The 24789-nt window shown below is 39.9% G+C and overlaps 1 protein-coding gene across 2 annotated transcripts; it reads left to right on the top strand.

Moving 5' to 3' along the window:
• Nucleotides 1-352: 352 nt before the first annotated feature.
• ccdc22 (CCC complex scaffolding subunit CCDC22) lies at nucleotides 353-24789 on the top strand. Of its 2 annotated transcripts, none has more exons than XM_086277275.1 (16): nucleotides 353-499; nucleotides 2168-2345; nucleotides 5048-5180; nucleotides 12977-13083; nucleotides 13367-13451; nucleotides 13659-13828; nucleotides 14215-14430; nucleotides 15336-15506; nucleotides 17656-17775; nucleotides 17854-17970; nucleotides 18048-18149; nucleotides 18517-18624; nucleotides 22407-22502; nucleotides 22797-22856; nucleotides 22948-23022; nucleotides 24157-24789. In XM_086277275.1, the coding sequence occupies exons 1-16, from the start codon at nucleotides 483-485 to the stop codon at nucleotides 24268-24270; spliced, it is 1869 nt and encodes a 622-aa protein (XP_086133401.1). In that variant the 5' UTR covers nucleotides 353-482; the 3' UTR covers nucleotides 24271-24789. The 2 variants fall into 2 exon arrangements, with proteins under 2 accessions (XP_086133401.1, XP_086133399.1); XM_086277273.1 differs by lacking the exon at nucleotides 353-499 and adding an exon at nucleotides 1470-1930.

The following is a 24789-nucleotide window of genomic DNA, read 5'->3' as shown; positions in this document are numbered from 1 at the left end:
AGCGAGAGACAGAGGCTGGTGGGTGAGCTCCATTCACTCCTATCAGCAGAGAGAGAGAGAGAGAGAGAGAGAGCGAGCGGCACACTGGGCTGTAAAATCATTAAAAGATCTCAATAACAACAATACGCCTGCTTTAAGGAGAACATTTAGTTTTGTCTGCTTTCAACAGAAAATGTCATTTGCAGCATTAAGTGACTTCATCCTCACTACAATCCGCATACTTACACATGCGCCGCCATAAAGAATATGTTTATACTATAAAAAGAGGCGCCAATAAAACTAATCCATCAATTACAGGCGATCTATTTCTTAACAATTTTCATGACAGATGTGTGGGGTTTTTTTCTTTTTCTTATGCAGGTTCACTATGACCAAAACTCCAGACTCCCAGTAAAACATCACGCCAGTGTCACAAGATAAAGTTCAGGAAAGTTTCTGCATAGTTCAGAGGCTGCTCAGCAGAGGATGAAGATGTGCGTGAAATGGACTGTTACGATTGGTCAGAATTATCCCATGAAAATGTTAACTTTTTTTTTATAAAGAAGGAAAACACATGTAGTCTTTTCATTTAAATGTATATTTTTAAGTTAATTAAAATCAAAGCTAACGCTATGCCAGCTTCTCACTTTGGTTGACAGTGTAAAACCAACCTGATGACATGAACTTCCAGAAAACCTAAAAGTCAAACAAACACATTCAAAGTTTCAGGGCTGTGAGCACAAACAAAACGTCTGAGCCCCAAAACAGCTGTAAATCAGTGTGGTCGTTACAGTGAACATCGCAGACTTTTCTCTGTTTGTTTTACTATATAAATTGATTTATTGTGAGCAGCAGGAATATTAACAGATGGAGAAATTTGCTGAAGCACATCGATCACTATAGTCACAGATCTGTCTTTAACAGTCTCATTATTTTTTTCCCCTTGTTTGTATGAAAACATCTGCTGATCACAATTACTGACAGTCTGATATAATAAGTAGCTTTGCTTGAAATTGTGCAGGGCATGTCTGCGGGGATGGGGTTGGGTTTCGAAGCCTCAATAAAGTTTCGACACAACTGCTTTGTTTCAGAGTGTCATAAAGCCTCGCTTTGCCATTCACTAGATAAAACCCAGTAATCAATTTTAGAAATTTACTCTTGAGCCGTGCGCCATTATTTAGAAAATATTCCACCACCGCCGCGCTGTGAATCTTGGGATGGTTTGGGCCACGAAGGAAAAAGGAGGCTACACATCGAGGCTTTTGAATGCGCCCTTCGAAGGCTGCAGCCCCTGAATTGGGACACGGCTATGTATGATATATATATTTTAAATAAAGTTGAAGAAAAAAAAACGTTATCATAGTCATGAGACTGTCTTTATGGTGCATTCTGGGAACTGTATTTTGGCGAGTTTTCATTTCTCATTCATTCTCGCTGACAGTAAGTCTAGAATAAAACTCAACCTCCCAGAAACACCGCGTTCACTCACACATTATTCGATTGGCTTGGTACTTCGTTTCCACACTGTAGGAGACACAGAAGTGTCAGATTTATTTAGTTTGATAGAGAAATCCCCGGTCAGGTTCAGTTTGCAGGGAATGAAGAAAACTAATTACAAAAGAAGCTGTTTTGTAGCGAATGGTCTCCAACGCAGCGGATAATTACAATGCGTTTTGCCGATATAAGGAGTGGCAGTCGTGCTAAGTAACTGGTCTCTATTTTCAAGCTAGCAGAAGATGGAATGTACCTTAACTGTGTTTTATGCATGGAAATGATGCTAATACTTTAGCTTTAACCAGTACCAGCGAAGTCGATGTTCATATTTCGCCTCACTGTCACCGGATGCTTTGCTGTTATCCAGTTGGTTAGCTAGTTTAGCTTCTTTCAGAGAAGCTCCGGCCATGGAGGAAGTTGATAAAATTCTGATTCACGCCCTAAAACAGGTTGGGACGTAAGTATCAACAACAGGGTTTCATAAATGCCAAGCAGTGCACTGTGATCTTAAAAGTAAGCATAAGTTACCGAGCTGACATGTTTACAGGCTAATGGGAAGTTTTCCGCTCAGTCCTGTGTTGAACCAGCCCCAGTCATATGATCATGCTGTATGTGGGTTATTTGAAGCTTGTGTGGATACGACCAGCTTTGTAGCAGCTAAGAGTTATTTTTTTTTTGTCTTCGTGTCCCGCAGGGAAGTGCCTGAAGAAATTAATAGCGTGAAACAGTTCAGTAGTGAGCTGATAGTAGAGGCGGTGGTCAGATGTATTCGGGTGATCGATCCTGGTCTGAGCAGCACGCTGGCCACCTCCCTCCCTCCGGGTATGTCTGCCCGCTTCAGAGTGGGCATGAGCCTGGCACAGGCCTGTCAGGTAAGATATCTGAATGGAACTGTTGTCCCCTGTTATCACTGGCTGAATCCAGTCAGGCAATTGGCAGTGTTCAGACACAAACACTGTAAGCAGTTGTCTACTTAAAGAGTTTGTGCACAACTAGTTCTTCGCAACAGGAATCATTAACTGGTAGAGAAAGTACAATTAGGAACCCCACCTACACGTTGTTTCTCTTTTCACCATGGAAAGAAGAATGTGAAAAAAGCTGACAACCTAGTTTTTTCCAAAACAGTTCAATGTAAATAAAACGCAGTGATAGACCCTGATGGTTTTAATGCCATAGCTTATCTGCTGTTTGTATGAGAATTAAAAAGTGTGATAGCTCTGGGTCCCAATGATTTTCTGTCTCTTTGTTTTACAAGAGAGAAAGAGTCATCTTCTAGTAGTGATGTTTTTTTTTGTTCTGTAAAGATGCTGTGAGTAAGGGATTGATCAAAGTTATTCAAGATGACTTCTAACATCGTTAGTGTGCATCTTTCCACCACTTCCCCCAGTGTGTCCAGTCTGGCTCCAATTACAGAGCTAGTTTATTTTTAGGATGGGAGATGTTATCAGAACGAGAATGTGATCAGCTCTAAGCTGTGAGCGCAGTGCCATAACCTTGGCTCTGTCCTAAAACTCTTCGCTCATTTCTCATGCTGAGAGGTGAGGTGAGCCCCACTTACTGCAATTTAATGCCGCAGTTTTCATGAAACACTGCAGAAATGAACTGAAATGAGCTTTTTCTTGGCACTGTGCACACACTGAGCGGCTTCTCTCTGCTGAATCTGTAACAACAAAATGTGGCACAATAAGTGATCTGACGGTAAATACAGTTTTGGGTTCTTCTTTATATTGTACAATCCAGCTGTTCCACATAGATGTCAGGTTTGTAGGGAAAATCTCCTCCTTTAGATAAATCTTGCACCACACCTGAATCCTAATCCTCTGAACCCTGTGCTCAGTGCGGAATGATTTCTATCAGAAGCATATTGATTTTCCTTTATCTGAGCTGACGCACTGTTTTCAGAGAAAAACATTTGTGTGAAGTCTGAGCTTACACTGAATTATTTTGGTTAGCAGGCCTGCAGCGGCTCCCTCACACTCCCTCTAGATTTTTCACGCTGCTCCTGGGAGAATGTTGGTTTTTACTGAAGTGAACTGGCTGCATCTTTGTATGTAAACTACAGCACATTGTTTGTAGATCACCTTGCTAATTTTGGCCCACTTTGCCTCATAGGATATAGAATGAATCCTAAGGACTGCAGTACTTCAATGGACAGTACTGATGAACACTGATAATGCTTGAGCACACTTAGTTAATATTGATCATTATTATAGAGCTTATACGGCGGTCTGTGCTCTTTATGGAGCAACGACTCCATAATCCAGCTGTATGATGTTCAGCTGTGAGTTTAACAGGCTGTTTTTTTATTTTTTATATATATATAAATATATCAGGCAGTTATGACAGGAAATGAAAAAGGAATAACAATGAAAATGCTTATTTTGTTGATGTTTTTATGAATGGTCAGATGATCCTTTGCAGTGGGATGGAGCTTTCTCTCCCCCTTTCATAAAGGATTGTCCTTGAAGAATTAGAATTAGTTACTGTGTGGATCTTTTCGGGGTTTTTCTTGCATGGTTGAATTTGACCTTCCTTTCATGAATGGATCCTTAATAAAATAAATGATTAATTTTACAGTTTCCAAGTTACATGATCTTTTCTCACTTGAACCCACTGAGTTTGGTTTTGTCAGCATTGTCTGTTGTATACAGATATTTCTATTTTTCATTCTTCTCATTACTAAAATTTGTATCAATAAATATTTTTCTTAAATTGTGAAATTATTTCTTTCTGAGTGATGAACCTGTTCTGTCTTTACTTTTGAAAGATTCTACCTTCCTGGGATCCTCTTTTTACACCCAGTCATGAGTGCATTATTTATTTTTGGCTGAGCGTTACACAAATTTAATTCCCTTGTTGCTTGTACCTCAGTGTCTCCTGTGGTAGTTAACACATTATGAATGAAGACGTGAATCCTTGGAAGTGTTCCATCAGGAAGGACATGCGATGTAAATATTTACCAAATAAAAGATGAAAGAAGATGTTTTTCACCTCAGCTGTAAAACACTGATGTTTATGGGTATTGTCGACTCGTGACCCTGTTGGGCAGATGAGCGACGTGGTTATCCAAGTTTGTCAATGCAATAACTTGAGAATCAGGTGCCGTCTGAGTTGAAATTGATAACATCAGTGTATCTACTAAAAATCTCAGATGAATTTGAATTTGAGTGACCTCGACCTCAAGGACAAGGTCAGAGGTTAAAGTTTCTGAAAATCTTGTGAGTGCGATAACTTGAGTATGAGGTGACATAAGATTTTAAAAGTATACCACAGGTGAATCTACTCGGAGGCTGAGGGGTACTGCTGGCTGCTGCCAGTATTGTCTTTGTACTATTTTAAATTTAATATAGGCTTCAAATGATTTATTGCACAGCTTAACAAGTTATAGCCTGTACTGGAGTTTTGGCTTATCTTTCTCATCAGGTGAAATTTCTAAATTGCTAATGACAACTGAGAAATTCAGTGAGTGATGAAGCAAATAATGTTCACCGAAGATATAAGAGCAAAATTGCGTATTATTAGAAAAGTACAAAATTAGCTTTCTGTTGTCTCAAAGTAAATTCTTATTTTTCAGGACATTGGATACAAAGGAGAGCTAGGATACCAGACTTTTCTGTACAGCAGTGAACCAGAGATCCGCTCCCTGCTCATGTTTCTGGTGGAGAAGCTGCCCAGAGAAAGTGCTGAGACTTCAGACCAGCCGACAGGTGCACTGACACAGTTTATCTCTGGCATACACATAGTTTCATATAATATTGGAGATATAGACTATATTGTCTAGTAATTGTTGTTTTACTTTAGCCTCTAATGTTAGATGTAATTAGAGTATTATGAGATACAGCTACAGGTAAATTCAAAGGTCTTATTTTGTGAATTTTTTTTCTGTCAGTGCAAATCTTTTTGAGACACTCGAGTAGAAAATGTCTCTGACATTCAGCAGACATTAAAACAACCCACTGACCCAGGCAACCTGATGGACAGACAAAGGCTGTTGTTGTGTTAACTGCCTGAAAAGCACGAGGCCCTGATCAAATGGCTAAAAAGAGAACTGATAGAATAAGGTCTTGGCACTACAGGCTATATGAACAGGGGCAAGGCCATAAAAGGCTTTATATCTTATTAATAACATTTTCAAATTAATTCTACATTTCGCTGGAAGCCACAACAGAAGTGATTTGCCAATTCAGCCAAGTTGTTGAATGTTGTCATCCTGCCGGGCAGGCAGACAGGTGGCTGACATAAACAACCCAGTTTGTGATAACTTGAGATTAAAGCGATGTAGGAGTTTCAAATTGATGCCGTAGTTTTGTCTACTAATAGCTAGAACATACAACTTTGACAAGTATGAAGCTCAGTGACCTCCACCTCAAGGTCAGGGTTCAGAGGTCACGTTTTATGAAAATCTTGTGGATGCGATAACTCGAGAACTAAGTAACGGAGGAGTTTCAAATTGATACCATAGGTGCATCTTCTAGAAGGCTGAGGGGTACTGCTGGCTGCCACCAGTATTTTCCTTGCTGTTATATCTATAAACCACGTTTGTAGTGGCGATCCTGTGAGGACTAGGGATGGAAATTGAGAGCTGGTTCTCTACAAAAATAGATTCCCAGTAGTCCAATTCCTTGTAATTGTTAATATGCCTGCATATCAATCCCACTTATTGGTTCTTACAGTCAGCTGATTTCAGTCTGTGTGTCAGAGGAGAAAAATAGTGGCAACACAACTTCAGCTTTTGATGAGCAGACAGATTGCAGCCTGTGTTTCTACCTGGTCGTGTTTCTACAGTAGAATCACCTACTTTGAAGTGTCTTTGTTCTGGTTTTACATCTTTGATTTGTTAATTGATAAGTTATTGATAAATGATATTGATAATGGACTCAGAATCGCCAAATTCTTATCAATTCCCACCCGTAATGAAGAACAAATATGTGTGAAAAAAGCCAAACAAACAAAAAATGGTTGTTCTTGAGATCAAACATATCTTGGTTTTTAAAAAAAAATCATTTACATATATATGTATATACAGGTGCAGATAGGACCGCCTTACTGGAGGGTAAGTGGTATGACGCCCGATCTATAGGGAAGTTTTGGGTTCGGGAGACATGAGCAAAGGTAGCTATTTCCAGTGACAGGAAATAGCTAAATAGTTAACACTCTGTGGAATGCTAAGCTAGCTAGCCTAAGAAGGCTGAGATATGCCCTGAAGCGAGAAGAGGTCTTTGAATAACGGTTATGCAGAAAGACCATTTAGGGTTGGTTGCTCTGCCCTGTCGCCAAGTTTCTAAGTAAGTATATTTCTAAAGGTGACTTTGACATGGAATTCTCACCAGATGTTGGTAACAACCCATCCAATCACCACATGCAAGGAAATCAAACCTTAGATGTCCAACAATTAAGTTCTGTAATAATGAGAAATAACACAGGGACTGAATTTACTGAAACTTATTGAATACATCATAAAGTAGCATTTGTTGGTGCTGATAGCTTCAAGATGCCTCCTGATTGGAGAGGCTAGTTGCAGCATTGCTCAGGTGTGATTTTGGCCCAGTCTTCTATGAACTCTGAGCTTTAGTTCTTAAAATTTTCAGTAGATTCAGATGAGATGATTGTCTGGGCCATTCTATTAGCCGAGTTTTCCTCGGCTGTGTTTGGGATCATTATCTTACTGAAACGTTCACCTCGTTTCATTTCCATCATCCTGGTAGATGGCAGCAGATTTTTATCAAGAACGTCTTGGTACATTTTTCCATTCATCATTCCTTTAGTTATGTGAAATCCTGTAGCTGAAAAACAGCCCTCATGATGTTCCCACCTCCAAATATCACTGTTAGTATGGCATTTTGGGGTCATATGCAGTGTCGTTTGACCTCCAGACTTTATGGTATATTATGACATCCAAAGAGTTCTATTTTGGTCCCATCAACAGGGAATATGCTCCCAGTATTTCACAGGCTTGTTTAAATGTCTAAACTTTGAATGTGCTTCAACGTGCTCTTTCTTCAGCAGTGGAGTATTGCATGATGGAGCATGCATGCAGGTCATGGCGGTGGAGTGCATCACCTGTTGTCATCTTTGAAACGTTGTTTTTCTGTCCAGTGGTTCTTGTTTTAGCTCCTCTGTCTGAAATCTTGGGGGCGAGGGGGGTTGCCTGAGCCTTTGTGATTATTACTAGCATTATTACGTTGTGGTGGGATTGCTGTCATTCCTAATCGCTTCCACTTTATTAAAATACCACAAACAGTTGACTGTGGAATATTTATTTGTGCAGGCGGCATCCTGGAATTCAATGATTCGTTTGTGAAATGCTACATTTTCTTATTTTGAATATTGGATCAATTTGAAATTGATGACAGTAGCATGTATCAAAAGCTAGGACGGGGCCATGTTTACCCCTGTGTAGCATGCTCTCCTCTTTTAACAACAATTGGTTAATATAGACACAGGGACATATCTACGGTGGCCCCTAGAGACAAAGCACGTACAAACCCCAAAACACTTGCAAACCCCAAAACACTTGCAAACCCCAAAACACTTGCAAACCCCAAAACACTTGCAACTAGGGGCAGTGTTGAGCTCGATTTGCAAAATAAACGGCAAGTTTGTCTGTATGGGACGGTCTAGTCTCCGTCGCGCTTCCCAGGTTGCCTAGCAACCATGATACTAACCGCTAGAAACGTGTCATACAACTTGGTTTGACAGAAATGAAGGAGAACATATTTTGTTCATTTGTTTGTTTGTTTCTACAAGAGCTTTGTGTGATTTGATAAGTATCTGAGGCTGAGACCACAGGACAGTAAAACATGATTTTTGGGCTTCATTTCTGTACTGAACAGTCATTTAAGATTAGTTAGTAAATAAGAATTAGCTGATGTTGTTCATGAGACTAAAGTCATATCACTTTGGTAATGTAAATATAATATGGCCAATATTATAGTTATTATATTAATCATTATTAGCTATTACAGCAGTGAACATGAACTCTGTGCCAAATAGGGCTGCTCAATTAATCGAATTTTAATCACGATTACGATCTGGGCTTTCAACGATCATTAAAAATGACTGAGCCGATTATTAGCCCCTCCCTCATGCTTTACTCTCGCGCTGCTCCGTGTGGCAAATCAAGCGCACTGCTCTGCATTTCGAACACGCGTCACAACAATTAAGAGGACCCGAGGGAAGCTCGGAAAGCTAAGCAGAAGTTATTTGGAGAGGAGTGGACTGCCGTTGGTTGAAAAGAGAGGTAAAAAAAAAAAAAACTTCAGTGGTGTGGAAACATTATGGGTTCGCGGAGTCAGACGTGGATCAAGTAGACACAGTGTGTAAACTTTGCTATGGTGTCGTAGCTGCACCACAGAGCAACACTGCAAAGTTTACATTTTTCATTTATTTCTTTTATTGCAAACATTTGCACTGTTATCAGTATTTGCACACTATTTTATATTATTTTTTAAAGTCATTATTCAATACATTGTTATTGTTAACCCTTTAAAGCCGGTCAGAGCAGCATGCTCGTTTTGTATAACTATTTTTAAATCCCTGTAGAACCTGAACCGCTAAGCTAGCACAATAAATTTTTTTCCATATGAAACCAGAGGAGTTGTACTTACATCTTATGCCATCAGCTTGTCCTCGGTCACGGTTTCCTTCCACATATAGCTTTGCAAAAATTGCATAAAAAGCGCTTGCAGGAACAAAAACATAATATTCCAGAAACACGCTTTGCCGATCCTATCAGCTGTTCGTAACACTTCCCACATTGAAAAAGACGTCAGCGCGAACTATCGCAAGTGACGTCATTTTCGCGGAAAATGTAGTTTTTTACTTGTAGGCCTTAGAACTCGAATTGCACTGCTGGAAATAGTTTATTTTGATGCACATGCACATTCTTTGCAAATTTGCATCATAGGATTGTTTTTTTGTTTTTCCTGCAGTATATAAAAATTGCTGTATCTCCAAAAATAAAACTATGAAGACACTCAAAATAAATTTCCTGTTGTTGTAAACTATTTTTTGCAACTTTTTTGTATTTAAAGTTTTGAGGGATAAGCCTCTTAAATTTCTCCAAGTAGAAATATATGTAAAAAAAACAAAAACGATTTTCAATTTTTTTGTAGTTTATTGCACTTTTTTGCAATTAATGTAGTTACTATGGACTTAATACATACACATTTTTAAAATATGGGCTATAACAGTTGTATTGATGTATAGCAACTTGAAATGCTCCCACAAATGGCACTACAGCATGTAAAAAAAATATTATAAGCTCTGGCGGACTTGGTTCTATGGTAGATCTTAAAGGGTTAAATAAATATCGTCAAATAATCGTGATTATCATTTTTGCCATAATCGAGCAGCCCTAGTGCCAAATACTGAGCTTCAGTACAGATTCAAGTTGCAGTTATTTATATGTCTTATCACCTTAAATCTTCACTCAAAGACAAGTATCTTTGACAGTGTGTATATAGGTGTATCATATATAAGAGACAAATGTTGTTCCTTCAGTATGTTGGCATTACTAAATTTGGCTCATTGCTTACATATATTTATAAAAAGAAAATGTACGGGCTGTAATAACTGTTTCTGATAGAATGAAGAGTAAACTGATATATGAAATATTCCTTTATTGGGTGAGAAAATCATACCATGTCATAACTGCTTTAAGTCATACAGAATAGATATCAGAGCCTTAAACAGGCTGGCTTCTGCTAAATGGGTCAAACTGGGCAGAAAGTATACAAACACATAACATCCTTACAGAATATGATGTAACACTATAGATCAACTTACCTCAGAATATATAAAGCATATAAACAATTACAGCAATATGATGCAACAAACACAGGAGTGCTACTAATCCCAAATACTCAAAGCTTCATATAACTGAAACAAACATTTATTTTTAGGTCCATTCTGCTGCTGATACATACTTTAGGTTTCTGAATATTACACTTGTTGCTGCCTTTCATAGTGTGTAACTTGAAGGCCCTGAGTACTTTCTCCCACACTGAAAACACTGGAATGATATAATTATTTGAACATTACCTAATAAGACTGATTCAGGACAGACAATTAGTTATTTCAAACTTTTCTAGCAGTCCTTCACAAACAGGGAACAGTCTGTCTATTCTCTCCATCTGTCAGCTGGCTCTTCCTCCTCCTCTTCCTCACACACTGTTGAGTTTGTCCTGGTGGATCATCAGGGGTGCAAAGCCTCACAGATGATGTGCAGCAGTGGGTCCCTCAGTCTGTCCTCACTCTGGACACTTGCAGTTGTCACACATGGAAATCAAATGTGTGATAAGCTGCAGGATTCAAACACAAGTGTAACTTATAAATACATGTTCATACTTTTATTACACAATCAGAGAGAAAGAAAAAGAGAGAGAGAGTGCAGGACAGACAGACAGGTGACAGTCTCGGGTGTATACACTGCTACAAAACAGCACAAAAGAAGGAGGATTTAGTGTTTGTGTTATTACGAATCAAGAAGAGTTCCCAGATGGTACAGTGGACACATGTGTGACCTTAAAATGCGGCCTTCAAGGCTGCAGACCCCAAATCCGGTCATTGGTACTTCCTGGCTTGTGTAGTAGGTTGTTACTAGGTAACTTTGACTACGATGACCTGGATGACTGAGAACCTTCACAGACATGTTACTAGGTAACAAAAGCTCAACACTGCCCCTAGCGTCCTGGAGCACTTCCGTTGTTTTTTGGAATTTGCATGTGTTTTGGAGTTTGTACGTGCTTTGTCTCCAGGGGCCACCGTACATATCTGGTTTAATAGGCGTTTGCAGATCTATGTGATGGGACAATAACGTATTCATTAAAGGTTCAGAAAGGTCACAAATGACCTTGTGCTTAGTGAATACCTCAGGTAGCAGACACCAGAGAGAGAAGAGGAGCCATGATGGAAGGACAGGTCCCTGCACGACAAGCGGCAGGTAGAAGTGGCTGACATCCAGAAATCCTGCTAGTGGCTGGACAAAGCTGAAACATCTGTTCCTGTATACTGTTACATTTTTTATATTACACCTCTAACCATCCTCTCTGAGATTGATTTAAGTTGTTATTGGAGATATCATGTCCAAATGCTCCCTGACTGCTGATCTTTTTCGGTGGATTTATAGTGTGCTTACGATCTCCTTGCAAGCTCATAATAATCAGAATAACCTCAGGTCCAGTTCACACAAAAAAAACAATGTCAGCGTCTTTTCAAAAGCTTGTATCACTTAACAAGGCAGTCATGTCATTTCAGAGAATCAGGACCTTGTTTATCTTTGATCATATAATATTCTGAAGAATGATTCGGGCCTTGACACGGGCTTTATTTGGACACGCCCCCTTTACTCAGGACAGACCTCGGGCTTCAGTGTCAAAGATAATATCTCTACTTGGTTTAACACACACAAAATTAAAGCAGGACCAGGAGCAGGAAAGATAACCAGCAACAACGCTTGCAGGTGGATCTGTGGCCTGTATAATGTCTGACGGCTAATTATTGAGTGAGCCAAGGTGCCAACTGTGGGTAACTGGTGGCAGCTGAGTCCTGGAGTGAGAGTGGAAGTTTGTCCAGTCAGTTGAACTCCAGATCTAGAAGGAACATTCTGGTCCTGGAGTGCTAGACCAGCTATTTATTCTCTTGACGATATTCGAGGATGTGTTTTAGAGTTTATCTAACCAGTCTACCTGTTTTGTGAACCTGGGACCAAATCCCCCTGAGATACCCTCTGAGGGGTATTTGGCATGTTGTTACAGACCATTTGGTCCTGGTACAGAGCTTGGTCTGCGTTGTCAGCCATAAGTTGGAGTTGTTCTCAGTGGGTGTTGCACTCTGCCAGGGATTTGTTTATAATAAATTTTATGGACAGAATTTTTAGGCGTAGCCAAGTGGGAGAAGACTTCCACTCAGAATCTCTGCTTTTTGCAGATAATGTGGAAGTGCTGGCTTCATCAGGTGGTCCCCTCCAGCTCGTACTGGAGTGGTCCGTAGTCGAGTGGGAAGTGGCAGTAATGAGAATTAGAACCTAAAATAACACTCTTAGGGTGCCCCTAAAGGGTGCCCCTCCCACTCTTGGATGGGGACAGGTTAAGTGGAGAACTGTGTTTAATCTTGTAAACTTGTCTTGTTCATGTGAGAAGAGAGGGGAGATTGGCAGGTGGATCGGGGCAAAATTCAACACGAGTAAAATCATAAACTACCTACCTCCTATTACCAGTTTTATTTCACTTTTTTATGCCAGTTAGTTTGTATAGATACATAACTGTACGTACTAGTGAGTAATTTTAAAGTGAATTTCTGCGACCCACCTGTAGTAACTTTGTGGCCCAACAAGGGCCCTGGCTCACACTTTGGGAACCACAGCTGTAGAAGACGACACATTTTTCTGCTGTGGATTGTTTAAAAAAAGTGATGTGATCATGATGTGGACATGACCGGGGCACTTTTCATCAAGGACGATGCATTTAAGTCACCCAAAGCTTTGGTTTTTGTCTTCCTTTAGGGAAATCAGTGGTACTGGAGAGAACCATAGCTGCTGCGATCAAAGCCCATCTTGCTGTACCTTGGCTGCCTCCAAAATGCAGACTACCACTAAACTGTGAAACACAGGTTAACTAATGCCCCATTCTGCTCGTTGTTATATGCTATAGTTTTAATTTTGTTTTTGAATGTATGTGTATAATTATGACTGGCAGTGAGTGAGACTTTTGAATTACATTTTTTGTGTCTTCATGGCATCAGTACAACGTATAAACTATGAAATAATTTATAATATTCTTATAAATAATAATAAAGTGGAGCTAAACATAGCTATGTTTCCTGAGTTAACAGACAGCCAGGTAAAGATCAGTTTTGTTTATAAAATGTTTTACTTCTATTTTCACATGTATAGAGACAAGGAGTCATGCACAGCTTCCACGTCCAGCCCCTCAGCCTAACAAACTGCACTAAAGGCTCAAGCAAGAGGCACACAAAAGGTAGTCCTCTTACTGTACACACACACACACACACACACACACACACACACACACACACACACACACACACACACAGTGTGTTTTTTCCTACTAATTATGAATAATGAAAATGTTCAGTTTGCCATCACACTTGCAGTGAAATCACTTCTGAAAAGTTTTTACAAAAGAGAAAGTGTGAGTGAAATGTAAGGTGTGCTGTGTTTGCAGAAGTGAAGGACTACCAGCGGGACGTTCTCTCCCCTGTCACCGCCCAGATTTCCAGTCAAGCTTCTGTGGTGGCGTCCATACTGGAGCAGCACACAGCTGAAATAAGTGCTGCTCAGGAGTGGGACAACGAGTGGAACAATCAGGGACTGTTGTCCCGCTTTACTCCACAGGCAAATATTCACACAGTCCTATTTGAATCTTAGAGTTATTTGCTTCCTATTAACCTAATGTTACTAATGCCAGTACAAAAAAATGTCCAAAAGTTCATTATTTTGTAATTTAAATCAAAAAAGTTAACTTGGATATATTGTATCAACATTTAAAAATATTCATGCCCTTTTTGTTTCATTATTGGCTTGTAGTAAGTCAGTAAGTAATGTCTTTTTGAATGAAACTATGAAGGTTTTTCACAGATTTCTAATCTTTTGAATCACACGAGTCGATATAGTATTAACTATACCCTGTTGAGTATGCTCTGTCTAAATGCACCAAATTTGAAAGTGTTAACTCCTTGTACACCTCTGTATGAACATGTTTATTGGATGTTGTGTAACAGGAATATTGCTTACGGAAATTCACCCGGTTGCATAAACGGATCGAGGACCAACTGCGTTCTGCTGCCCTGCCCTCTTCTCATAGTGCCTTTGGTGTTTCTCGCTCCACCTCTGACCTGTGTGAGCTCCTGCAGGCCTTCAAAGGCTCCGTTCAACCCGGCCACATCCTGACCAAGGGCACACACTTCACCCACACACAGAAGTTCAACTTCACACAGGTAGAGACCTCAGCATTGTTTAAAACAACTGCATACATACAGTTTGATCCTCACAAAACTCTTAACCAGTGAAAACATTTTTTTCAGCCTAATTTACACTTTGTCCAACAAATGAATGCATTCTGATTGAAGTTTGACCACCTCAGCAAACCTAAAACAACCTGCTTGACAGTTTGAATTCTTTTTTTGTGGGGCATTTAACACATCCTGTCTTTGAATCTGTAAGTTTGGTCCTGAATGTATCGCTCAGGTCTCACAAAGCCTACATCACATCCTTCAGCCTGTGTAAGAAATTTCACTGAAAAAAGAAACTTAAAAGTTGAATGATTGTGTGGTTTACTTCTACCACACAGCCTCTCTTTCCACTACTAAATTAGATACAGATAACAATAAACTTACCTTTACACGTCATTACTTTGGGCTCAGTAAATTGAAATGAAGTTTTATTTCAGTAATGCTGCAAACTAAGTGCCTGAAAACTCTTTAGAATTGCTTTTGTTTCTTATAACAAGAAAGATTTTCACTGTAGTTCTAATAGCTCCTGAGTTGAGCAACTTCCTGATGGATCCTGTCTGTGACTCCGTATGTTTACAGATTCAAACAGGAAATTTTAATGCAAAGTTTGTTCTGTGAAAGTACGCATTGTTACAACAAATAGACTTGGCCTTTGCTCTGTAGAGTTTACATGTTCTCCCCGTGCCTCCAGGTACCCTAGTTTTTTCTAAAGACATGCACCAACTACATGTTTTTGTTAATTAGTAGTTGTTAATTAACTGGAGATTTTAAATTGCCCATAGCTGTCAGTAGTTGTTTGTCTCTGTGTTAGCATGGGCAACCTGTCCAGGGTGTAACCTACTTCCCCCTTAAAGTGCGTGTGTGTGTGTGTGTGTGTGTGTGTTCTACAGGAATTGCCTCCAGTAGCAAAAACCATCCCGACTAATCATCAGTCAGAGGGGGATGTACAGCTGGGTCAGCAGGAGGAGTTGGCTTACCTTCAGCAGCAATTCCAGCAGCTTTGCAGTGAGGTTGACCATCTAGCAGCAGACATGAAGCACATGAGTGTTACCAGCGCTCAGGTAAGCTCACCTAAGATGAACCTGATGGACTGGTGGCAGTCAATAGTTACTTTTTTCTCTTTCTCCCGTTTTCATTCATAAATAAGAACTGAATACACTGCAAAGATGTCATTTACTCTAGTCTCTTTCTCCTGAGAGGAAACTGGAGTGTATAGCTGTTTTTCCTACTTATCTGAAATGGAGAAGTCATTATTGACTAAGTTGATTGAATTGTTCATGTTACAAATGTGTCTTTCATATCTTACTTCATTTTTTCACTTAAGTATTGCTACTAATGATAGAAAACATTTGGTGAAAGGTTTCAATTAGAGGAACGAGGGACAGAAGGCAAAACTTGTAAGTGATTTTTAAAGAGTTGCTCCAAAGAGCTCGTTTGTCACCCTTTATTTTGAATTATGTAATGCCCACTTAGACATTTAAGCGTTTTAATTTATTTTTGTTTTTGTTTTTTACTTTATTCTAAGTTGTTTTTCATGTACCTCAGTGCTGTCCCAGCATTTTGGAATAAAAGAAGTGTTTTTCTCAGGTTGTCTTCAGTAGGCTTTAAAAGCTGGTGACGTGGGTGATGTAATCACGAGGGCTAAATGCCCCTAAGCAGCATCTAGGAACGTCGACGGTAATGTCTTGTGTATCCACCAGGGGGAGCAGCATGGACGTACATTCATTTGCAGGCTTGCTACACTATATGCTTAGACCTTTTAAATTTGTTCAAGGATTCTGTAATTATATAATCATATTTACATTTTATATTATAATTATAATAGAATCATAACGTTGAGCCTTTCTATAAAGCATACGTATTTGATTGCAGCAATTAAAATAGAGCTTGTCCACACCGAACGAGCAAGACAGAAGACGGGAAGTGACGCTTGCACTCTGTGATTGTTGCTGATTTATATTTCTGAACATGAAAGCGTAGAACAGTTATTTACCTCCACTGCTAATGTTCTTATATAAAATGCAAAATCAAAACGTAACGTGAATTCGTTAATTGATGGATGTTGCAACACCCAGCAAGTAATGCTATACAGATGGGCAGGCAGAGAGCACTGCTCTGGCACTGTGCATGTAAAAGCAACTTCACATTCTCCATTTGCATTTGTTTCATATGGCAAGTCGCCTGTACGTAACTTAACAATCACCAAAATGTTATGGCAGTGGACTTTTGTTCAACTCAACACTAAGTATGGAATGAAGAATTTGAAAAATATGACACTTCCCAGTTTGTCTTGTTTCAGCTCGAGCATATCCAAACATTCAGTTACCTCCAAGAACAAAACCCTCACTGTTGGAACAGACGTTGATGAGTCCTGCGAGTTGCAAGGGCCAAATGATGTCATCTTACATTAAAGAGAGAGAGAGAGTGTAGAGGGTTTTTTTTAACACGACGTCAGATGTAAAGCTTGTAGAGAGATGATTCCTGTATTTAAGGATTACAATTTGAGTCATTATGAGATGTAACATGCATCAGAGTGTTTGGTGGCTGAAAAGCTGGACAAACTGCATGAGCTATACTTCCCATTGATCTCAACTGGTTCAGTCAGACATAACCAAAGGGCTGAATGTGGCCGTACAATGCCCAGGTTTGCTCTAGATTTATAAAGTAAGACGAAGATCAACAAGGATGACAAAATCCATCTGTCGTTCTCTCTATAATCTTTTGCTTATCTGGAGTCAGGTTGCAGTAGCAGAAGGCTAAATAGGATATTTCATATTTCCTTTGTTCCCAGCAACATCTCAATGGGAAGTCTACACCAGTCTAGAGGTCAGGGGAGTTAAACAGATCTGTCTTGGCGGTTTGAGGTCTGTAATCCATAACATGGTGAGAGTTATGGGTTGCAACATGCGTAGGAGTGGTAAATTCTTCGTTACCACTTCTTGTTCTGCTTCCTTTTCTTTACTCCTGACACTGTCAGTCTGTTCATCTCACAGACAGAAGTGACAGTATACTGAAAGGTGCTGACAGAAATGTAAGAACCTGTGGAGGATATGAATTGTCACAATCTCTGAAAAGAGCAAAATGAGCACAAATGATTGTTTCCTGATTCAAGATTCACAAATATGCACGGCGACGTGGCTAATGATGTAACAGAATAACCTGTAGATGCATATAATAATATCATTTTTATTTATTTGTGGTGTGGTGCAGGTGTTGGATGAGCTGAAACAGAGAGAACTGAGAAACTCTGAAAAAGAAGAGAAAATCCAAGTGAAGAAGAAAACAATTGATCTTCTGCCAGATGCAGATAATAACCTGCTGAAACTTCAGGTAGGAGCTGATGCTTGATGTCACCCAGCCAAGCAGGTCTCACAGATCCACTATATATATGTGCCTTCCTCTCTGCAGGCTCTGGTAGAGGCCAGTGCCAAGCGAGTCGTGAACCTGGCATCTCAGTGGGAGAAACACCGTGCTCCACTCGTTGATGAATATCGCAGACTCAAAAACATCTGCAGCAGCAAAGATGTATGTCGTGTAACAGGCCTTTTGCTTTTCTTTAACAATAAATGTACAGTTTGATCATTTTTGTGTATTTTCCGCAGGTGGAATCATCCAAGAAGCTGTCCGAAATCAAGTCTTTGCATGAAAAGATCCGTGTTTCTACAGAGGAGGCCAAGAAGAAGGAAGATGCATACAAACAGCTGGTATTGAAGATACTAATTACATTTTTATTGGGGTTGACATAGACAAATTTAAAAACATTAAAAATGATTTTAATTTGTAACGTTGAGTGGTTGATATACCTTTAAATAACGTGAAAATTGTATTTTCTAAGCCTGAAAAAAATGTCATGAGAAAAGGCAAGGAAATTTGCTCCACAGATCCCTTTTCTAAAGTAGTGCATCTCCAATACATCAAATTAGGTCATTCATTCTTTGAAGCTTGTTTCGTAATATAAGGTTTATAATGGTTATGGCAAGTAGTTGGAAGGATTAGTTTGCAAAATATGTGTTTTGGCTGCTGAGTGTAATAAATGTGCTGGTCTTTTGTCCCCGTTTGCTTCTAACGTAGGTAACAGAGTTAGAAAATCTTCCTCAAGATGCGTCTCGCTCAGCGTACACTCAGAGAATTCTAGAGATTGTCAGCAACATCAAGAAACAGAAGGAGGAAATTACAAAGGTATGTTTAAAACCAAGAACTGAAGGAATCTTAATTAGTGATTTTTACATGTCCTATGACCAGACCAGCAGTCTGCATACCTAGGTTCCTGATTTTTATACACCTGTGGCCATAGAAATTATTGAGCTGCATGAATTCGATTATTTGGATGGTGCGTGAATAATTTTGGCAATATAGTGTATTTCTCCCAGCTTCTGTTTATTGGCTCCCTGGGATATCTAGGATTTAAAGTCCTTTGCACATAATACAAATGGTAAATGGTAAATGGCCTGCATTTGTATAGCGCTTTTCTAGTCCCTAAGCGCTTCACACTACATTCAGTCATTCACCCATTCACACACACATTCACACACTGGCGATGGCAAGCTACATTGTAGCCACAGCTGCCCTGGGGCGCACTGACAGAGGCGAGGCTGCCGGACACTGGCGCCACCGGGCCCTCTGACCACCACCAGTAGGCAAACATGGGGTTAGTATCTTGCCCAAGGATATTTGGCATGCAGCCAGGAGGCAGCCTGGGATCGAACCACCGACCTTCTGATTAGTGGCTGACCTGCTCTGCCACCTGAGCTACAGCCACCCTATAATACAAGATCTTGAATAAACAGGCCCGATCTTAACTTAATGTCCTCAGATATCACCCCATATCTTATCACCCTAACAGAGTACTTGTTAGGGCTGGATCAGGTAACCCTGAAGCAGTACGCCTGGGCTGCTGCAGGCTCACTCACCATTTCTTCTTCACTCATCTAGTTATAATAGTGTGAATGCCTCAAGGCATTCACACTATTGAGATCCTGTTTCTCTTTAAACTTTGTTCTTCTACCTTATTGTGTGAATGCTTCACAGGCATTCACACTATTGAGTTCCTGTTTCTCTTTATACTTTATTCTTCTACCTTACTATTCTAGTTGCTCAGACCTTTGCTGGTTAACTACTCCCTTAGTTTTCAGCTGATTTTCACCATTCAAACTTTAAACTGTTCAGCTCTTTCCGCTGAAGCGTGCTATATCTTTTGGCGCTCATACCTTTTATACTTTTTGAGATATTAAGCTTTTTATGCCATTTTGCTGAATGGGACCACATTATCAGTGTGATCACCAGCTTAGCTCGCCGAGCTGAGCCATGTTTTAGCTCAGTGAGATGAGCAGCCGCTCTCAGAGCAGGCGGGCCGGGTTCGAATCCCGCTTATGGCAACATTTTCTTCAGTTAACATTTCAACAGTTTTAACTCTTTTCCATGCAAATTTCAGCTTTTTCACCTCTTTTTAGCAGAATTTTCAGTTTTTCACTACTTTTCAGCACAAATTCCAGCTTCTTCAGCTGTTTTTAGCACAAACTTCAGCTTCTTTACCTCTTTTCAGCAGAAATTCTGCTAATTCACCTGTTTTCAGCGCAAAGTTCTACTTCTTAACCTCTTTTCAGCAAAAGAATTCTGCTGATTCACCTCTTTTGAGTACAATTTTCAGCTTTTTCACCTCTTTTCGGCACAACTTTTAGCCTCTTCTGCTCTTTTCAGCACAATTTTCAGCTTTTTCACCTCTTTTCGGCACAATTTTTAGCCTCTTCTGCTCTTTTCAGCACAATTTTCAGCTTTTTCACCTCTTTTCGGCACAATTTTTAGCCTCTTCTGCTCTTTTCAGCACAATTTTCAGCTTTTTCACCTCTTTTCGGCACAATTTTTAGCCTCTTCTGCTCTTTTCAGCACAATTTTCAGCTTTTTCACCTCTTTTCAGCGCAATTTTCAGGTTCCTTATCTTTTTTTGTTTGCTGAACCTTCAGCATTTTCACCTCTTTTCAGCACCATTTAGCTTCTTCTGCACAGTGAACATTTTTTCTCTCATCATATCTTTGTTTGAGATCAGAGCTGGTTTGGCTCAATAGGAAGAGCAGCCGCTGTGAGATCTAGTGGCGCAGGTTCAAATCCTACATGTGACATTTGCTGCACATCTTCCCTGCTTGCATGTACTCTGCTTTATTGACACGGCTTAGTGTACTCTTATATTCCAGTACAAGGCATTCACACTGCATTTTCGCAGGAAATGCAACTTTTTCTAGTTCTAGTTGCTCCGACCTTTGCTGGTTAACTACTTCTTCAGTTTTCAGCCGATTTTCACCATTCAAATTTTCAACTGTTCTGCTCTTTCTGCTAATGCCAGCTATATCTTTTGGTACTCATAACTTTTATACTTTTTGAGATATTAAGCTTTTTATGCCATTCTTTTGGCCCATTTTACTGAATGGGACCACATTATCAGTGTGATCACCAACTTAGCTCGCTGAGCTGAGCCTTGTTTTAGCTCAGTAAGATGAGCAGCCGTTCTCAGAGCGGGAGGCCCGGGTTCAAATCCCGCTTAGGACAAAAAAAAAAAAATTCAGTAAACAGTTCAACTTTTTTTTAAACTCTTTTCAACACAAATTTCAGCTTCTTCACCCCTCTTCAGCAGAATATTCAGTTTTTCAACTCTTTCCAGCAGAAAGTTGAGCTTTTTCACTATTTTCAACACAATTTTCTGTTTCTTCTGCTGTTTTCAGCACAAAGTTCAAAAGTTCACCTCTTTTCAGCACAATTTTTGTTTCTTCTGCTCTTATCAGTGCAAATTGATTTTTTCATTATATCTTTGGTTGGCATCAGAACTGGTTTGGCTCAGTAGTATGAGCAGCCGCCGTGGCGAAGGTTTGAATCCTACCTGTGGCGATTGCCACACATGTTAGCCTGCTTGCATACACTCAGCTTTCTCGACACTCTTCACTGTACCCTTTCAAATACAGCCATCTTTAGCAAGCAGTTCAGCTTTTACAACTCTTTTCAGCAGAAAGTTCTGCTTCCTCTGCTGTTTTTAGCAGTTTCTACTACAAGACATTCACACTGCATTTTCGCAGGAAATACAACTTTTTGTAGTTAAATTCTGTCTTGCTTCCATAGTGTACTTTTTGTCCTCTGCTCTCTTCTTTTCCCCTCACCCACAACAAGTAATGGCAAATGTTTGCTTCTCTCTGAGCCCGGTTTGTAGGAGTCACCGTGTCCTCATGAGGTCTTTTGATTGTTTGGGTTTTCTCTCTGTTTTTACCCCTCAGCCATAAAAGGTTGATGAGGTCTGGTGTACAGGCTGGCAGGTGGCGTGAACACTCAAGTTTGTGAATGCGATAACTCTAGAATGAGGCGACGCAGAAATTTTGAAACGTGTACCAAAATCCTAGAGTGAAGGTTTTCAGTCATCCAGGTCATCGCAGTCTAAGGAGTTTGGAAAGAGAAGCGTCTGGACTTTAAGTTTCTTGAAGACGTTTCACCTCTTATCCGAGAAACTTCTTCATTTCTAAGAGCAGTTGGTAGAAAGAGCAATCACACACGAGCCAAGGTTTAAAAACGGGTGTGGGTATACACCCTGGCTCGTGTGACTAGGCAGAGGATCAGTAAGGACACTCCCATAGGGCTTAAAAATCTGAGACTCTCCACCAGTTGCTCTTAGAACTGAAGAAGCTTCTCGGATGAGAGGTGAAACATCTTCAAGAAACTTAAAGAAGTCCAGACTCTTTTCTTTCCAAGCTCCTTAGACAGACCATATGTGCATCTACTAAAAATCTCATACGTTTGAATTTCAGTCGAGGTCAAGTTTTCTGAAAATCTTCTGAATGCAAGATCTCAAGAAGGGAAGTCATGTAGGACTTTCACATTCGCACCATGTGTGCATCTGCTAAAATCTCAGACAAGTTCAAATCCTGGTGATTTGAAAATCTTGCACCTTAAAAATTCAGATTTAACACTGTTCACTTTCCTTTCAGATTTTATCAGACACTAAGGAGCTCCAGAAAGAGATCAATAATCTGACTGGAAAACTAGACAGGACATTTGCTGTGACTGATGAGCTGGTCTTTAAGGTAGTAGAGAATTTTTATTTTCACAGGATTGGAACTCTTCTGTCTCATTGTTCAGAAATGTTATGCATAATTATGAGGATGATTTCTTTTTAGCATTTTACCATTTCTCAGCAAATTTTTTTTCTTCATTGAACAAATGTTTAGTAAAAAGAGGTTTGAGTTCTTCCCAGCGATGGGATAGATGCTCTTTAATCTTGTCATTCCCTGACTTGATTGTTTTCTTTTTTTCCAGAGAAATCAGTTGCTCCTGTGTTTATTTTGTCAATAAATATTTGTCATGTATGATTTGTGTAGGATGCCAAAAAAGACGAAACCGTCCGCAAATCCTACAAGTACCTGGCAGCCTTGCATGAAGTATGTCACTGTTTGTCTGTGTATCATATATTACTATACCCTTGATGACTATCAACAACAAATGCTTTCATCATCTTTGATTCTTCTGTAGAACTGTAATCAGCTAATCCAAACCATTGAAGACACCGGTACAATCCTGAGAGAGATTCGAGATCTCGAGGAGCAGGTAGGATTTATAGTTCGACTGCTGCAGTGTTGATTGCTGTGTTACATTGGAATAGAATCAAAAGTCAAAGTTGTCCAGCCTGGAAAGAGCTGCGGGATGTAGTTAACTGTGACCCGATGAGCAGGATGTTGAAGGCCGTGGTAGAAAGGATAGGTGAGGTTGAGCAACCCATTGCAATGCCTTTTCCAAGCTGATGCCAGCTGGTTGTGGCCTCTTGAAGTGTAAAGGTGGCGACTGCTTGGCTGTACTCTGAGGGGATGGCTTGGGACTTCCAGGCTATTCTCATCAGTTTCCAGAGGAGCTTCAGCACCATGGGACAGTTCTTGTACACCTTATGAGGCATGCCATTTGGTCCTGGTGCCAAGGCAGCTTTATTTACCACAAGATTAATTTCAGACCATTTGGGAGGCGCAGTATCAAACCTGAAGACTGGCTCAGTGAGACGAGGCACATGCTTGTGCGAAGTGGGGTGTTCTCAGGGTCACATAATTGAGTCTTGGTGTGCTCTTCAAGGTCCTGCTGGGTGGCAGCTTTCTGTTATTTTTCTCCTCCAGTAGACTTTTACACGTATTAAAAAGTGTCCTGAAAGAACCTCATCTGCTCCTTTCTCTTTCTTGTTTCCGTGCTTGTGGATCCGCTCTGCCCTCCTCAAGGTTAAAACCTGCTCTTGATTTGGACCCAAAGTAGCTGCCTCTCCTTTATAAACTTAGAAATCTCCTGCTCAGGTCACCCTTTTCCCCGAGGATGTTCTTCCTGTGGGTTATTGCCTCAAACCTCTACCCACCAATCCCCACAGACAATGCTGTCAAAGAGGTTTACAGATTTTTCTCTTTAGTTTAAATATTTAGTCTTAGCTGAGAGTTTTATTCAATACTGTATTTATGAAAACAAACCAACAAGGAAAAAGTATTAGACTTGAAATTTGAGGGCTATTAGTTGACCAGCAACAGTCACAGATTGCTGAGGTCTTTTTGTTTGTTGTTGTATTTGCTAAGCTACATTATACCTGTAGCAGGTCCATAGTAGGCACACAGTAATTATATTTTTATCCATGTTTGTCTTTAGTCACCACAGGCAACATGTCTTTTAAAAAAATCTTTGGTCTTTTGGTCATTTTGTGTTATTCTCTGTTAGATTGAGACAGAAAACGGAAACAAAACTGTGGCTAACCTGGAGAGGATTCTGGAAGACTACAAAGCGATTCGACAGGAGAACGCTTCACTCGCTGCCAAAGTGAGAGAAGGATGAAAGTACAGCTCTGCTTTATGAGGCTAAAGTGAAAACATGAATGGGACTGAAACAGCACTTCAGCTGTCACACTTAGATGTTTGTCCATTAATGTGGAGACCCGCTTTTCTTTGAAAAAGACAAAGTGTGTTTTGGACCACAGGAACTCTGTAATTGAAATGCATGCCATGGATGGACAAATAGGTCAGTAGATGGAAAATGTTGAATTTGTACTTGGTGTGCCTGGGGGATGATTGTTATGCATTCAACTGAAACACGACACTGGGCAGCAGCAGGTGCTGTCATTTATAACGATACATGAGACATCATAAGATGTTGTGATTGAAATTTAATGTTTTCCTTTGACATTTTAAAACACAAGTAACTTTTCCATTTTCAGACCTTCAGTCTATAAGTTGTCATGATTTCATGTGAGCTTAAGTTGAGCGAATGGCATTTGAATGTAGTTAATCTGTCGTCCATCAGCAAATTATTGTATATATGGTACCAGCCTAAATAAAGATGCCTTACATGCTTGAA

The sequence above is a fragment of the Aulonocara sp. 'chitande type north' Nkhata Bay genome, linkage group LG20 (assembly GCF_057382095.1).
Source record: "Aulonocara sp. 'chitande type north' Nkhata Bay isolate Kocher_YH1m ecotype deep benthic linkage group LG20, A_spYH_male_GT1.1, whole genome shotgun sequence".
In the NCBI taxonomy this organism is placed as follows: Eukaryota; Metazoa; Chordata; class Actinopteri; order Cichliformes; family Cichlidae; genus Aulonocara; species Aulonocara sp. 'chitande type north' Nkhata Bay.
Note: the sequence above shows the minus strand (reverse complement) of the source record. Positions and strands in the feature narration are given on the sequence as shown.